The sequence below is a fragment of the Pomacea canaliculata genome, linkage group LG3 (assembly GCF_003073045.1).
Source record: "Pomacea canaliculata isolate SZHN2017 linkage group LG3, ASM307304v1, whole genome shotgun sequence".
In the NCBI taxonomy this organism is placed as follows: domain Eukaryota; kingdom Metazoa; phylum Mollusca; class Gastropoda; order Architaenioglossa; family Ampullariidae; genus Pomacea; species Pomacea canaliculata.
Window position 1 is genome coordinate 7,550,689 of NC_037592.1, and position 15,391 is coordinate 7,566,079.

At 41.6% G+C, this 15,391-nt stretch overlaps 2 protein-coding genes across 2 annotated transcripts; both read left to right on the forward strand.

Annotated features, from left to right (window-relative positions):
• The first annotated feature begins 566 nt into the window (after positions 1-566).
• Positions 567-7,294, forward strand: LOC112558775. The gene is made up of 6 exons (XM_025229430.1): positions 567-1,028; positions 1,458-2,419; positions 4,594-4,654; positions 4,924-5,082; positions 5,355-6,478; positions 6,931-7,294. Exons 1-6 carry the CDS (start codon positions 567-569, stop codon positions 7,292-7,294), a joined length of 3,132 nt encoding a protein of 1,043 aa, XP_025085215.1.
• Positions 7,295-10,026: 2,732 nt separating this feature from the next.
• Positions 10,027-12,734, forward strand: LOC112558790 (toll-like receptor 5). Its single transcript, XM_025229451.1, has 2 exons — positions 10,027-11,846; positions 12,356-12,734. Exons 1-2 carry the CDS (start codon positions 10,027-10,029, stop codon positions 12,717-12,719), a joined length of 2,184 nt encoding a protein of 727 aa, XP_025085236.1. The 3' UTR covers positions 12,720-12,734.
• The last annotated feature ends 2,657 nt before the right edge of the window (positions 12,735-15,391 follow it).

Here is a 15,391-nt window from a genome sequence, read left to right on the forward strand (position 1 = left end):
CAGGTTGTCTTGAAAAAATCCCCTTACTCTGACAACAGTATAGGGACACGCGCTGGACTAGTTTGGTTGTGTGACAAAATACAACTCAGTTTTCACTATCTTTGAATGTACACGAGGCAACAGTCGACAGAAGAAGCTCTGGTTGAAGAACGACAAACAGTGGACCTGTACAAGTCGGATGTCCTTGCAACCCCTTGACACAGACGATCTGATAAACGTTTCCTCGAGGATCAGTAAAATTGTTTTCTTCTCCCTGCGTTTCGAGTTTCGATACTTAATCTCACAAAAACTGTGTCGTTTCTATAGACAAACTGCTTCCCCCTGACGAAATATATTTCAAACTGTTCAAGAAGGATCCTTGCCACTAATTACAGAAGTGCTTTTCGATTTTCTTGAAAAAGTACCTCTCACGCATGAAAATGAGGCCTTTGCTCTACAAATATAGCAGGTTTAAAATACTTCTTTTATTTCTTACGGAACAGATTGTAATCAGCCATGGTCTCACAGAAAATGTACCAAAGCCTAGAAAAGATTGTTACCAAAGGATGTGCTGGTGTGTACAGGACATGGCGGATTGTTCCGGTAATGGCGGACGTTTACAGTTTGTTCCAGTGTTACCTCCCATCATAAAAAGCCTTAACTTTGCTTTCAACAATCTAACCCACCTCCCTTCAGATTTCTTCAGTAACGTGACCCAGCTTTCCTCTATAAATCTGACGGCCAATGGACTGGTTTCCATGGACCAGCATGCCTTTCGTGGTTTGCGATCTCTGACTGATATAACTCTCGACAACAACTCGCTAGACTTCAACTCCGTGCGACCAGTTCTCAACATATCTTCGTTAGGTCGTTTGCAGATGTGCGACAACTACAATGTTACCTACATTCCGGACAACATCTTCTTGGAGTTTCCTCTACCACACTTGCGCCAACTTGTTATTGCTGGAAGCACTTTGGGAGTTCTCCGTCTGACTGTTTTCAAACCGCTCAAGAAGCTTGTTTACCTGGATGTGTCTGATAGCGAGATAGTGAGTATAGTGGTAGACACTTTACCATCGCTAAATTATCTCATTCTCAGAAGCAATTCTATTTCAGGTGACTTCATACACACGTGTGCCGGTACAAACGTGTCGTATTTTCCGAAGCTACATTATCTCAGCTTCAGGAATAATGCTATTACTAGCATAAACTCACCTGTTTGCCTTCCAAGATTAATTTATTTGAATCTTGGATCGAACAATTTTCATGTCTTGAAAACAAAAAGTTTCTCGAAACTTCCAAAGCTAAAATTTCTGCGTTTGACCGCTATGCACACCCTTATCTATACTATTGAACCTGGTGCTTTCGCAAGCTCCACCCTGGAGAATGTTTATTTGTCAGCTACCAGGATTTCATTTGAGCACGATGTTATCAGTGCGAAAATGTTTAATGGTTGCCCAAGAATGAAATACGTTCAGCTGGATGTCAACGATTTTTCAAATGTCCCAGATGCAAAGTTTCAAGAACTTTTTGAAAATAATACCAAGCTGACTACAGTCTACATGGGTAGTTCAAAGATCTCAACCATCACATCTGATACATTTAAAGGTATGCCCAATGTTGAGGAGCTAAACTTGTATTCAAACTTCATCGAAGACCTTCCAAATGGCGTCTTCGACCATCTAAGCAAGTTGAAAATCCTTCGTATTGACCACAATCGTCTGTCAGAGATAAGGGAGACAACTTTCAGTGTAAGCACTCGCCAACGTCTTCATCTACTGGACTTGAGCATCAATCCCTACGCGTGCACGTGCAAAGTGCAGTGGTTCAAAAGCTGGCTGATGGACGAAAGAAAAAAGTTTGCAAAATTTCCGAAAGGTTACATATGCGCATCTTTCTCATCCAGCAGCAGTGAACAAGTCGGAAAAACAGCTGTCATGGCGGATGCCCTTGAGGCCAGCAAGTACAGCAGCAAGTCGACCGATTTTTCTAACCGACAACCCATCTCACGACGTTTCCAGAAGGTATTTTACCATCAGCACCAGAACCCCGAAATATTAACTGACCCAGAGGAAGAACCTTTAGCTTCTGAATCACAAAACCAAATTTTCCTATCACCAATGGGTTCCTCCATTGTTTACTTGTCGGACTTCGTGATTAACGATCAAGCGTGTCTGTTGAGTCAGTCCACCAGTCTGTTGACGGCAGTTCTGGCGGCAGTGCTGGTGGTGTTCATGCTGACCTTCCTGGTGCTGTACAAGTACCGCTGGCACATTCGCCTGGCGCTGTACGAGGCTTTTCGAGGAAACCCGCAACGACAGCAACAACAACAGCAACAGCGACAACCTGAGCGCGAGTACGAGTATGATGTGTTCGTTTCGTACGCCAACGAGGACGTGGACTGGGTGAGACAGGAACTCATACCGACACTGGAAGGGAGGTAAGTGGACTGTGTATGAGAGAAACACATACCGCAATGAAAGGGAGGTAGGTTATTACCGTTTCTCGTTATAGCTTTTCGACATCTTTCTGCAAATGATTCTTTCCTAAAATCTCGGAGAATGACCAATGAAACATTCTTAAAATGCTAAAAGTTTGCCACGAACATAAAGACCATTACATAAGACACTTAAAGGTCAGAGTATCATGAACACTTCTATGACTAACAAAGTACGTTGCAGAAATACCTCATAGCTTGTTTCAGTGCATTCTAAGCCTCGATGTCGAGAATTGATGTACAATAATATCTTTCATTTCAAAGCAAACTCGGAATCATAATACACATGACTGTTACACTGTAATGCTCATCTGTTAAAGTTTGAGCTCTGTGTTGTAGTCGTGAGTAGCTTATCAACAAATATCTAACTTCTCGTTTCTCCTCTCTTTAACCGTCAGGCACGGGCTGAGGCTGTGCATCCACCAGCGAGACTTCCCTGTCGGCGGCAACATCATCGACAACATCAGCACCTGTGTGCACGCGTCCAAGCGTGTCCTCTTTGTGTTGTCGCCGCACTTCGCCAGGAGCCGCTGGTGTCAGTTTGAAACTGGTGTTCTGTCAAAAACTACGTCATGGAACGCGATGACGTCCTGGTGCTGACGCTGCTGCGCCCATTAGCGGTCGTGACATGACTGACGCCATCTCCGCCATGTTTAAGACGACGACTTACCTGGCGTGGGGCGAGGAAGACGACGCGAGAAAGGCTTTTTGGGGTCGTCTGGTGCTGGCTTTCCACGACATTGTGCCTCGACAGGTGGCGTGAGAAGCGCTAGTGAGATGTTACATACAGAGACATACTGAGCTTGTGTCTTGTATTAGACATTTCGCAAGGCGGTCTGATTGTTAGTCATTTAGTGGACAAATAAATGTAAAATCTGATTAGCATCTTTCATGGTACATAGTTTTTCGGTCTCGAAAATTCGATATGATACATTTGTAAAAATTAGCATCACTTACCCTCTTACGGCCATCAAAAGAAAAGCAAGTGGTGGAACAGTCGCAATGAAAACGCTCACCACGTCTGAGGACAGACTGAATGCTGTTCCTAACCACTCTTACTAAAGATGGCCGTCTACTGAATTTGCAATAAATTCTTTTATGCCTACAAGATGTGAGTGCTACACTCACGAACACCATGTACATCCATAGAACATTTAATCAGATGTGTTTTCTTCGTCCATTGCTGCTCCGTAGACTGCATTCGTAATCCACATACTCCGTCTTTTATAAGCCCGAAAGATCAGTTGACCATCTAGCGCTGTCTCTGCTATGTTCAGCAAATAAAGAGAAAAAAGACAGACGAGGCCAACGCCTAATAAGAAATAACCACATCTTTATTCTATTTCTGAATTCTAGTCACGCTGAATGAAGAGGAAGCAAAGGTTAAAGGAGTGGTTTCCTGACTGGCTTACTTTCTCCCTTGTTCTGCCTCATGCTTTCCTATTGTGCAAGACTTTCAAAAGTAACCACATTGTATAGGACTGCTTGGCATTGTGTCTACATGAGCTTGGATCACACTTTTCAAGTGCTGTGTGATGTGTTTGTTTGCATAATGTTCATGGAAAGTACAGGATGCAGTGAACTATGCGGTGTGGAGAATCTGCGAGGACAGGCTACTGTTGATGAACGTTCACAGGCGTGTACTAAGCGTTCATTTGAAGTTTCTGAACGATTCTATTTCTAAAAGTACTTTGGCTTTGAGCTATTGTTTGATGTGTTTCTTCCTTATTAAGATCTGAGTAGGGATCATAGTAACATTCCAGGCTCAGACTGATCCTCAAAATCCACTCAATTCTGACAAAGTCAAAGCGACTAAAGCTGGACTGGTTTGATTGTGACCAGGTAGGACTCACGTTTGGACTTCTTTAATTCAATCGAGTTCGAAAGAAGATCTTGTTGATGAACAAACGAATGTTCAAATTGTTTACACAGTGAGATGATTCCTTAAGTGATTTTTTGACATAAGGGTGTCAGAAAAAAACTGTTTGTTTAAAAGCAACTCCCAAAGAATGGAAATGATGAATCTGTTACACAGATATGTAGGTTTTATAATACTTCTTTTATTTCTTACGAAACAGCTTGTTGTTAGCAAGCATGTTGTCAAAAATGTGTCAAAGCCTGGAAAAGATTGTTATGAAGGGATGTGTTGGTGCTTACAAGACATGGCGGATTGTTCAGGTAATGGCAGACATTTACAGTTTGTGCCGGTGTTACCTCCGATCATCACAAGTCTCAATTTTTCCTTCAACAATCTACCCCATATCTCTTCAGACTTCTTCAGTAACGTAACTCAGCTTTCTTTTGTCGACCTCACTGGCAACGGACTGGTTTCAGTTGACCAACATGCCTTCAGAGGTTTAGATAATCTAACAAACATAACTCTGGACAGCAATTTCCTAGATTTTAATTCTCTTCGACCTGTTTTCAATGTGTCTACCTTGATTCAGTTACAGATGCGTAATATCCGAAACATTACTTTCATTCCTGAAAACATATTTATTGAATTTCCGTTGCCAAACCTGCAACAGTTGGTTCTTGCTGGAAGTAACTTGGGAGTTTTATATCTCAGCGATTTCAAACCTCTGAAGAACCTGACCTACCTGGACGTGGGTAACAGCAGGATTCACACACTTTATCCGGACACTTTGCCGACCCTACGATTTCTTATTCTCAACGCTAATCGGATTGAAGGTGATTTCATCACAACATGTTCTGACAATAACACATCGTTCTTTCCAAAGTTAGGTTATCTGAGCCTAAGAGATAATGGTATTTCCAGCATAGACAAGTCAGTTTGTCTACCAAACTTGAACATTTTATACCTTGAGTACAACAAACTAATCTATCTGCATGAAGGAATGTTGCAAAATTTCCTAAGCTTCACCTTCTGAAGCTGGTCAGAATGCATAAGTTTATTGCTGGTATTGACCCTGGGACTTTCACAAACCCCTCGCTGGAGATCTTGTATATGTCTGATAACAACATTTACTTTTCCCACGACACCATCAGCTCGAAGATGTTCGCAGGATGCCCAAGACTTGTCCTCCTTCAGCTTGATCACAACAATTTTGCCAACGTCACAGACACAAAATTTCAAGAACTTTTTCAAGATAATCCCATACTAAGGATAGTGTACTTGGGTTATAACAAGATAGAAAATGTCACTAATTCTACATTTAAAGGTCTGTCCCATGTTAAGGAGTTGAATTTGTATTCAAACCCCATCAAAGATCTTCCAGACGGCGTCTTCGACCATCTCGTCAACTTGACGATCCTTCGTCTCGACGACAATCAATTATCAGAGATAAGGAAGACAACCTTCGGTGCCAGCACTCGCCAACGTCTTCGCCAACTGGACCTGAGCGGCAATCCCTACGCCTGCACGTGCAGCTTGAGGTGGTTCCGATCCTGGGTGATGCACGAAAGACAAAAGTTTATAAACTTTCCGAAAGGTTACGTGTGCGCTACTGTCTCGTCTAGCAGCAGTGAACAAGTTGGAAAAACTCAGAGGAACGTCACGAGATACGTTGGGGAGTCAGATGATAATCTTAAATTGAACAGCAACGACTTTGGTAGATTGCAAGGGCTGCTTGGTTCAAGCTCTTTCCAAGAGTTATCAAACAGCCACCAGAGTGATTTCCTTTTATCTGATTCAAATTATTTCGTTCGTCGGAATTTAGAGGGTTATGTCTCGTTGCCAACTGCGTATGGTGAAGTTTACTTGTCGGACTTCATTTTGAGCGATCAAGCGTGTCTGTTGAGTCAGTCCACCAGTCTGTTGACGGCAGTTCTGGCGGCAGTGCTGGTGGTGTTCATGCTGACCTTCCTGATGCTGTACAAGTACCGCTGGCACATTCGCCTGGCGCTGTACGAAGCTTTTCGAGGAAACCCGCAACGACAGCAACAACCTGAGCGCGAGTACGAGTATGATGTGTTCGTGTCGTACGCCAACGAGGACGTGGACTGGGTGAGACAGGAACTCATACCGACACTGGAAGGGAGGTAAGTGAACTGAGTTAAACGTTAGACTCATACTATGTTAAAATGATGGTTTAGTGGACTCAGTGAAAAATTAACTGGATAGGAGATATGTTTTTATTAGTGTTCTGTTTCTTTGATTCTTTTGTAAAGACCTCTCTTGTGTTTTCTTTATTTGATTTTATTCTTCGTTTAGTATGGTTGTTGATTGACAGGTCACATGTTATTTGTTTGTTTTCCTGTCTCGTATGCTGTCCATTTTTCGTTCTTGTTCTTCAGCGCTAAGAGCATGCTCCGTAGGAGTGTGAGTATGCGCTTTACAAATTTTGAATTATTATTATTATTACACACGATTGTTGCTATGCTGTTTTCGTCCATTAATGCCTATGCCTAGAGTTGTAGTTGTGAGTAGTAATGTGTTTTTTATAAATCGTCAAACATAGTTTGTGTGTCTATCATTTCTCTGTAACCGTCAGACACGGGCTGAGGCTGTGCATCCACCAGCGAGACTTCCCTGTCGGCGGCAACATCATCGACAACATCAGCACCTGTGTGCACTCGTCCAAGCGTGTCCTCTTTGTGTTGTCGCCGCACTTTGCCAGGAGCCGCTGGTGTCAGTTTGAACTGGTGTTCTGTCAAAACTACGTCATGGAACGCGATGACGTCATAGTGCTGACGCTGCTGGCGCCCATTAGCGGTCGTGACATGACTGACGCCATCTCCGCCATGTTTAAGACGACGACTTACCTGGCGTGGGGCGAGGAAGACGACGCGAGAAAGGCTTTCTGGGGTCGTCTGGTGCTGGCTTTCCACGACATTGTGCCTCGACAGGTGGCGTGATGAGCGCTAGTGAGATGTAAATAATCAGGAACATACTGAGCTTGTGTCTTGTCTTGTATTACACATTATGCCAGGCGTTCCCATTGCTGTCTTAGTATTTGCTAAATACTTTTTGCTAGAACCTGGTTTTACACTTTAAAAATTTTTGTATTCTTTGAGCTTATTTTGTACTTGTTTCACCTAGGACAAAAGGTTTGATAGCCGTTAGTTATTTAAATCTCGGCTTCTTATAACCGGAATTTAACCGTAAAATATAGGTGTGTGACTAAAATGTGCTTACTATAAAGTTTGCTTATTTCTTTTTATGTTTTTATGTGTATATATGTATATGAGAACTGTGTTTACAAAGTAATGGCGACTGAGGTCTTTGCAGTGTCATTGGTGCATGGTGAAGTGATATGTCTCTTAATCATGTGATGAATTCGTAGCCACAGTTTTCATTTAAAATAAAGAGTTTCATGACGACTACATGCTTTTTCCTGGGTAAAAAATGTTCTGCCAGCAATATTATTTGACGGTTAAGACGGCGATACTTCCCATGGGCGTTGAAAGGAAGTGATACGATTATAACGTCGACTTTCGCGAGATTATATTTCTAAGAACCGGACGAACTTTTGGGGATTAATTTTTTCGTGCTACCTTAGTTTTCTTCTAAGTAGTAATGGTCAAATTTAAAAGTCTTTCATAATTAGTTTTAGCACTACAACAAACATTCCTTTCACTTCGATCATACCGAGTTGTTTATGGCGGTGATAGAATAACTGGTCTTTTACAGGAAACACTTAAAACATGTTCAAAGAAAATAAATTTTCCAGAAGTTTTTTGAGGTGTATGAACCACTTGTGCGAGATTTGAACACCAACAGAAAGAAAGATGGCACAGTGAACACTGAGCTGTGGTTGAGCTGACAACAGGGCGGAAGATTCGTCATTGAGAGAAGGAAGAAAGTCCTTACAATCACAAACAGTCGCTCACTTCTATCAGCTCCATCTCCACCCTGGTTTATCCCCGGAAATCGCTTGTGATTTCACTTATTAAAGAAAACACAAAAAGTTGCGAAGTAACTGTTATGTGGTAGTCAATATAGTGTAGTAATTACATCAGGTTTTGTTTAAAGAAATGGGAGAGATGGTTTGGTTATGAGTGTGTGTGTGTGTGATGCAAGCCGACAAAACTTTTTTTCTTCTTAAATTCTTTTAGTCTATTCTCTTTTTAAACGCAGTTACTCTTGATATATTTGTTATAATCCCGTTTCTCTGTTACTATTTGCTGTTCCAGAAGAACAGTAATGACCAATTGTTTCTGGAGGACAGTGTTTCTACCCGTACCCTCTCACTAGCTTTATTGTTAGTCTCCGCCCGGAGTGATGGAGTCCCGGTGAACTTCAAACCCGCGACCTTTCGTTTTAAAGTGGAGCACACTAACCACACATTGGGACTTCTCATTGTATGAATTTTACTTCTATTTGCATCTGATTTAGATATGTTATTTTTATAGCATTTCCCTTTATGTCCATGTTTAACATCGTGTTTCCACTATATCTCTGGGAGTGAAGGGTTATTGGGGAGAGTGTCGATCTGTGTCATTTGAAGTTGGCTGAATAGTCTGTCCTCATCGGTTATTGCTTTGTGTCCTGACTGCTCGTCAACAAAAGTTGCTTTTCCCAGGTTTGGTCGGTGGATGACTTGTGTAAACTGCAGAATATTTAAGAAAAATGCATGTGTGCTGTGGAGGAGAAAGTATGTTCAGGTATCAACCAGAGGCTTGTGATCTTTCGGAATTGTCGGGCCGTGATGAACTTCGGGACCACATCTGTAAAAGTGAATGTGTGTGTGTGTGTGTGAAAACAATCTTTGATTGAAATCAAGTAGTTTCAAGTGGTAGGTTCCTGGCGCACTTTTCTGTTATGGAAGCTTTATGTCTACATTATCTTGATGCACTGATGACACTCGGATGTGTTTGCTTGTAGTATGTACATTGACTGACAGAATGCAGTAAACTTTGTGGTCTGGCAGGTTTCTGTAGATGAAAAGACAATCTTCGCAGGTGTGTACCATAACTTCTGTTTAGTTTCATAGACTTTAAACGACTCTTCTATTTTGTAATAGTACTTTGGCTGTCAGCAATTGCTTAAATGTTTTTTGTTTCTCTTTTATTAAAAGACCAGAGTACGGATACAGATCACACTGCACGCTGTATTCGCCATCTACCTACTCTGACAACAGTAAAGGGACACATGCTGGACTGGTTTGGCTGTGTTACCAAACACAATTCAGTTTTTACTACATTTCAATTCACCCAAGGAAACGGTTTACAGAAGAAAATCTGGTTGACGAACGAAAGAGAATGAACCTTTCCACATCGAATGTTCTTGACAAAGATCGTTGAGATGAACCATCCAACTGTTGAGTTCGTTTCTTCGAGGATCAGTCTTGCTCTTTAGTTGTGTGTACATTTTGTGTTTTGTGAAAAAAAAAAAAAAAAAACAAAAAAAAAACAACAAAAAAAAACAAAACAAAAAAACTACTGATTACTGAGCGAGAAGGAAAGTTTTTCATTAAAAATGTCTGATTGACTCCTCACACATCAAAATGAGGTTCTACGAATATAGTAGTTTTACAATACTTCTTTTACTTCTTACAGAACAGCTTGTAGTCAGCCATGGTCTCGCCGAAAATGTGCCAAAGCCCGGAAAAGACTGTTATCAAGGAATGTGTTGGTGTTTACACGACATGGCGGATTGTTCACATAATGCCGGACGTTTACAGTTTGTGCCAGTGTTGCCTCCGATTATAAAAAACCTGAACTTTGCTTTCAACAATCTGACCCACCTGCCTTCAGACTTCTTTAGTAACGTGACCCAGCTTTCCTCTATAAATCTGACTGGCAACGGACTTTACTCCATCGACCAGCATGCCTTACGCGGTTTACGAAATCTGACTAATATAACTCTTGATAACAACAATCTAGATTTCTACTCTGTGCGACCAGTTCTGAATGTATCTTCGTTAGTTCAGCTGTGGATGTCCAAGAACTACAATCTTACCTACATTCCTGACAACATATTCTTGGAGTTTTCATTACCACACTTGAGAGACTTGGTTATTAGTGGAATCAATTTGCGAGTTTTCAATATGAGTGTTTTCAAACCGCTCAAGAAGCTCTTTTTTTTGGACGTGGGTAACAATAAGGTACAGAGTATTGTAGTAGACAGTTTGCCGTCGCTCAATATCCTTCTCCTCAGCAGTAATAACATTAAAGATAACTTCATACAGACATGTTCCAATACAAACGAGTCGCTTTATCCAATGCTGCGCTATCTCAGTCTAAAGAATAACAAAATTTATAGCCTAGACCGGGATGTCTGTCTGCCAAACGTAGAACATTTAGACCTTGAACGAAACCAGTTGCGCTTTTTAAGTACGGGTGGTTTCTTGAGCCTTCGAAAGCTTCGAGTACTTATCTTGTCAGGCTTACGACTTAAAGAAATCCAACCTCAGGCTTTCGCAAGCAACTCCCTGGAAACTGTGTACATGTCAAGTAGCGAGATTGATTTTTCTAGTAATTCAATCAGTGCACAAATGTTTGATCAGTGCCCAAAACTTTCCTTCCTTCTGCTGAATTACAATGATTTTTCTAAAGTCAACGACACAAAATTTCAAAACCTTTTTCAACGTATCCCCATGCTTACTACGGTCTACCTGGGTTATTTAAAGATCAAAACTATCACATCTGATACATTCAAAGGTCTGTCTCATGTTAAGGTGCTGAATTTGTATTCAAACGCCATCGAAGATCTTCCAGACGGCGTCTTTGACCATCTTGTCAACTTGACGATCCTTCGTGTTGACGACAATCGTCTGTCAGAGATAAGGGAGACAACCTTCAGTGTCAACACTCGCCAACGTCTTCGCCTACTGGACCTGAGCGGCAATCCGTACGCGTGCACGTGCAGCTTGAGGTGGTTCCGATCCTGGCTGATGGACGAAAGTGAAAAGTTTATAAACTTTCCGACAGGTTATGTGTGCGCTCCTTTCTCATCCAGCAGCAGTAAACAAGTGGGAACAACAGCTGTCATGGCTGATATCCGTGAGGCCGGCAAGTACAGCAAACAGTTGTCTGAGTTTCCTAAGCCCAAATCGCAGCCCAGCTCACGACATTTCCAGAAGGTATTTCACCAGCAGCCCTTAGTCTCAACAAACACAGAAATATCAGTTTCTGGATCACAAGGCAAGGTCTTTCTACCACCTGTCCACTCCTCCGTTTACTTATCTGATTTTTTTCTGAGCGATCAATCGTGTCTGTTGAGTCAGTCCACCAGTCTGTTGACGGCAGTTCTGGCGGCAGTGCTGGTGTTGTTCATGCTGACCTTCCTGGTGCTGTACAAGTACCGCTGGCACATTCGCCTGGCGCTGTACGAGGCTTTTCGAGGAAACCCGCAACGACGACGACAACAACCTGAGCGCGAGTACGAGTATGATGTGTTCGTGTCGTACGCCAACGAGGACGTGGACTGGGTGAGACAGGAACTCATACCGACACTCGAAGGGAGGTAAGTGGACTGTGTAAGACTGAAACATATACCGCAATGAAAGGAAGGTAGGTTATTACCGTTTCTCGTTATAGTTTTTCCGACATCTTTCTGCAAATGATTCTTTCTTAAAATCTAGGAGAATGATCAATGAAACATTCTTAAAATACTAAAAGATTGCCACGAACATAATATAAGACACTTAAAGGTCAGAGGATCGTGAATATCTCAATGACTAGTAAAGTACGTTGCCGAAGTACCTCATAGCTTGTTTTGGTTCATTCTAAGCCTCGATGTCGAGAATTGATGTATAATAACATCTTTCACTGAAGTTAATCCAAAGCAAGCACAGAGCTATTTCTTTATTACGACCACAGCGAGAGAGCTATTCTAATCTCGGAATCATAATACACATGACTGTTACCATGTAATACTTATCTGTTAAAGTTTGAGCTCTGTGTTGTAGTCGTGACTAGCATAACTTATCAACAAACATCTAACTCATATTTTCCCTTCTTTTTAACCGTCAGACACGGGCTGAGGCTGTGCATCCACCAGCGAGACTTCCCTGTCGGCGGCAACATCATCGACAACATCAGCACCTGTGTGCACGCGTCCAAGCGTGTCCTCTTTGTGTTGTCGCCGCACTTCGCCAGGAGCCGCTGGTGTCAGTTTGAACTGGTGTTCTGTCAAAACTACGTCATGGAACGCGATGACGTCATAGTGCTGACGCTGCTGGCGCCCATTAGCGGTCGTGACATGACTGACGCCATCTCCGCCATGTTTAAGACGACGACTTACCTGGCGTGGGGCGAGGAAGACGACGCGAGAAAGGCTTTCTGGGGTCGTCTGGTGCTGGCTTTCCACGACATTGTGCCTCGACAGGCGGCGTGATGAGCGGTAGTGAGATGTTACATACAGGAACATACTGATGTTGTGTCGTCCTGGACCCCTTCAATTTTCGTCAATGGGGTCCCATTCAAATTCGGGCGAAGAACAGGGACCCCTTAAAAATCTGAAGAAGGGGTCCCTGGGACCCCAAAGAATTTAGCCTTAGCAGAAGCCCTGTATGAGAACTGTGTTTAATGAGTCATAGCGACTGAGGTATTTGCAGTGTCATTGGTGGAAATGTGCATGGTGAAGTGAAATGTTGATTAATCGTGCGATGAATTCCTAACCACATTTTTTTAGTAGAAAATAGTTTCATAAGGACTGCATGATTTTTACTTAGTGAAGAATGCTATGCCATTAATATTATTTGACGGTTCATACTTCCCATGGGCGTTGAAAGGAAGTGATACGATTATAATGTCGACTTTCGCGGATTACATTTGAAAGAACCGGATGTACCTTTTGGGGGTTAATTGTTTTATGTTACAGTAGTTTTCTTTTAGGTAATAAAGGTCAAATTTAAACGTCTTTATATTTATTTTCAGCACTATAACAAACACTTCGATCATACCGAGTGGTTTATGGTGGTGATAGAATAACTGATCTTTTACAGGAAACACTTAAAACATGTTCAAAGAAAAGAAACTTTCGAGAAGTTTTTTTAGTTGCGTGAGCCACTTGTGCGAGATTTGAACACCAACAGAAAGAAAGATGGCAAAGTGAACACTGAACTGTGGTTGAGTGGACAGCAGGGCGAAAGATTGGTCATTGAGAGAAGGAAGTCAGTCCTTACACACAATCACAAGCAGTCGTCCACTTCTATCATCTCCATCTCCGCGCTGGTTTATCCCCGGAAATCGCTTGTTGTTTTTCCTATTAAAGAAAAAACAAAAAAGTTGCGTAGTAACTGTTATGTGGTAGTCAATATAGTGTAGTAATTACATCAGGTTTTATTTAAAGAAATGGGAGAGATAGTTTGGTTATGAGTGTGTGTGTGTGATACAAGCCGACAAAACTTTTTTTCTTCTTAAATTCTTTTAGTCTATTCTCTTTTTAAAAGCATGTACCCTTGCTATATTCGTTATATCCCCGTTTCTCTGTTACTATTCGCTGTTTCAGAAGAGCAGTAATGACCAACTGTTTCTGTAGTACAGTGTTTCTACCCGTACCCTCTCACTAGCTTTATTGTTAATTAGTCTCCGCCTAAAGTGATGGAGTCCCGGTGAACTTCAAACCCGCGACCTTTCGTTTTAAAGTGGAGCACACTAACCACAGATTGGGACTTCTCATTGTATGAATTTTACTTCTATTTGCACCAGATTTAGATATGTTATTTTTATAGTATTTACCGTTATGTCCATGTTTAACATCGTGTTTCCACTATATCTCTGGAAGTGAAGGGGGTATAGTGGAGAGTGTCGATCTGTGTGTAAATAAACTGTTTAAAAACAAACAGTTGATCCGTTTCGATAGAGTTTGTTATTCAGTAATTATTATTCTTTGAGAGGAAATAATTGTCATTTGAAGTTAGCTGAATAGTCTGTCCTCAACGGTTATTGCTTCGTGTCCTGACTGCTCGTCAACAAAAGCCGCTTTTTCCCGGTTTGGTCCTACATCTGGGGTCAGAAACTGTGGTCAGTGCACGACTTGTGTAAACTGCAGAATATTTCAGAAAAATGTTTGTGTGCTGTGGAGGAAAAAGTATGTTCAGGTATCAACCAGAGGCTTGTGACCTTTCGGAATTTTCGGGGCGTGATGAACTTCAGGACCACATCTGTACAAGGTGAATGCATGTGTGTGTGTGTGTGGAAAACAATCTTTGATTGAAATCGCTCTTAGCTATGTCAATGAAGTTGAAATCGTGTAGCTCCCAATAAAAGAGTGCAATAATCAAAGTCAGACATACCCTCGACCCCCTTTTGTGGTTTTGCTCACGGAACTAAGTAAACTGCTAAACTTTAACTGGATGTCGCCAAAGGGCACGGATCAAATGGAAAAACCCGGGTAGAAAAATTTTCCTGGTAGAATTGAAAAGAAGCTTAGTTTCAAGCCATGGTAGTTTCCTGGCGCACTTTCCTGTTGTGGACAACAGTTTGAAAAGGAGGGACATTGTACTGGACTTCTGATCGTCATATCTGTAATATTATTCTCTTGACGCACTGTTGACCCACTGTGATGTGTTTGTTTGTAGTAAGTACACAAACTGTACAGGGTCCGTAAACTTTCTGGTCTGGCAAATCTCACGGGTTTCTGCTGATGAAGAGACAACCTTCGCAGTCTGGCACCTTAAACTGTTTTTAGTTTTCTAGGATTTAAACGACTTTACTGTTTCGTAACAGTACTTTGGCTGTGAGTAATTGCTTAGTGTTTTTTCTTTCAATCACCAGAGTACCTCTGGTTTTCAGCCTTTAGTCTGCTTCATTTTGAACAGCTGTCACTTGTTACTAAAGAATACATGAATCAAGCCAAGCTACTGAGAATGAACTGCCAATGAATGAAATGGTGTTTAAAAACTAAAAAAAAAAAATCTGCATCATTTCTATGAAAAGACAATTTAACACTGACGAAATATATTTCAAACCGTTCTGGAAAGATCCCTGCCACTAATTACAAAAATGCTTTTCGGTTTGACTAAATAATAAGGAAAATTTTTCTTGAAAAAAATATTTTACTGA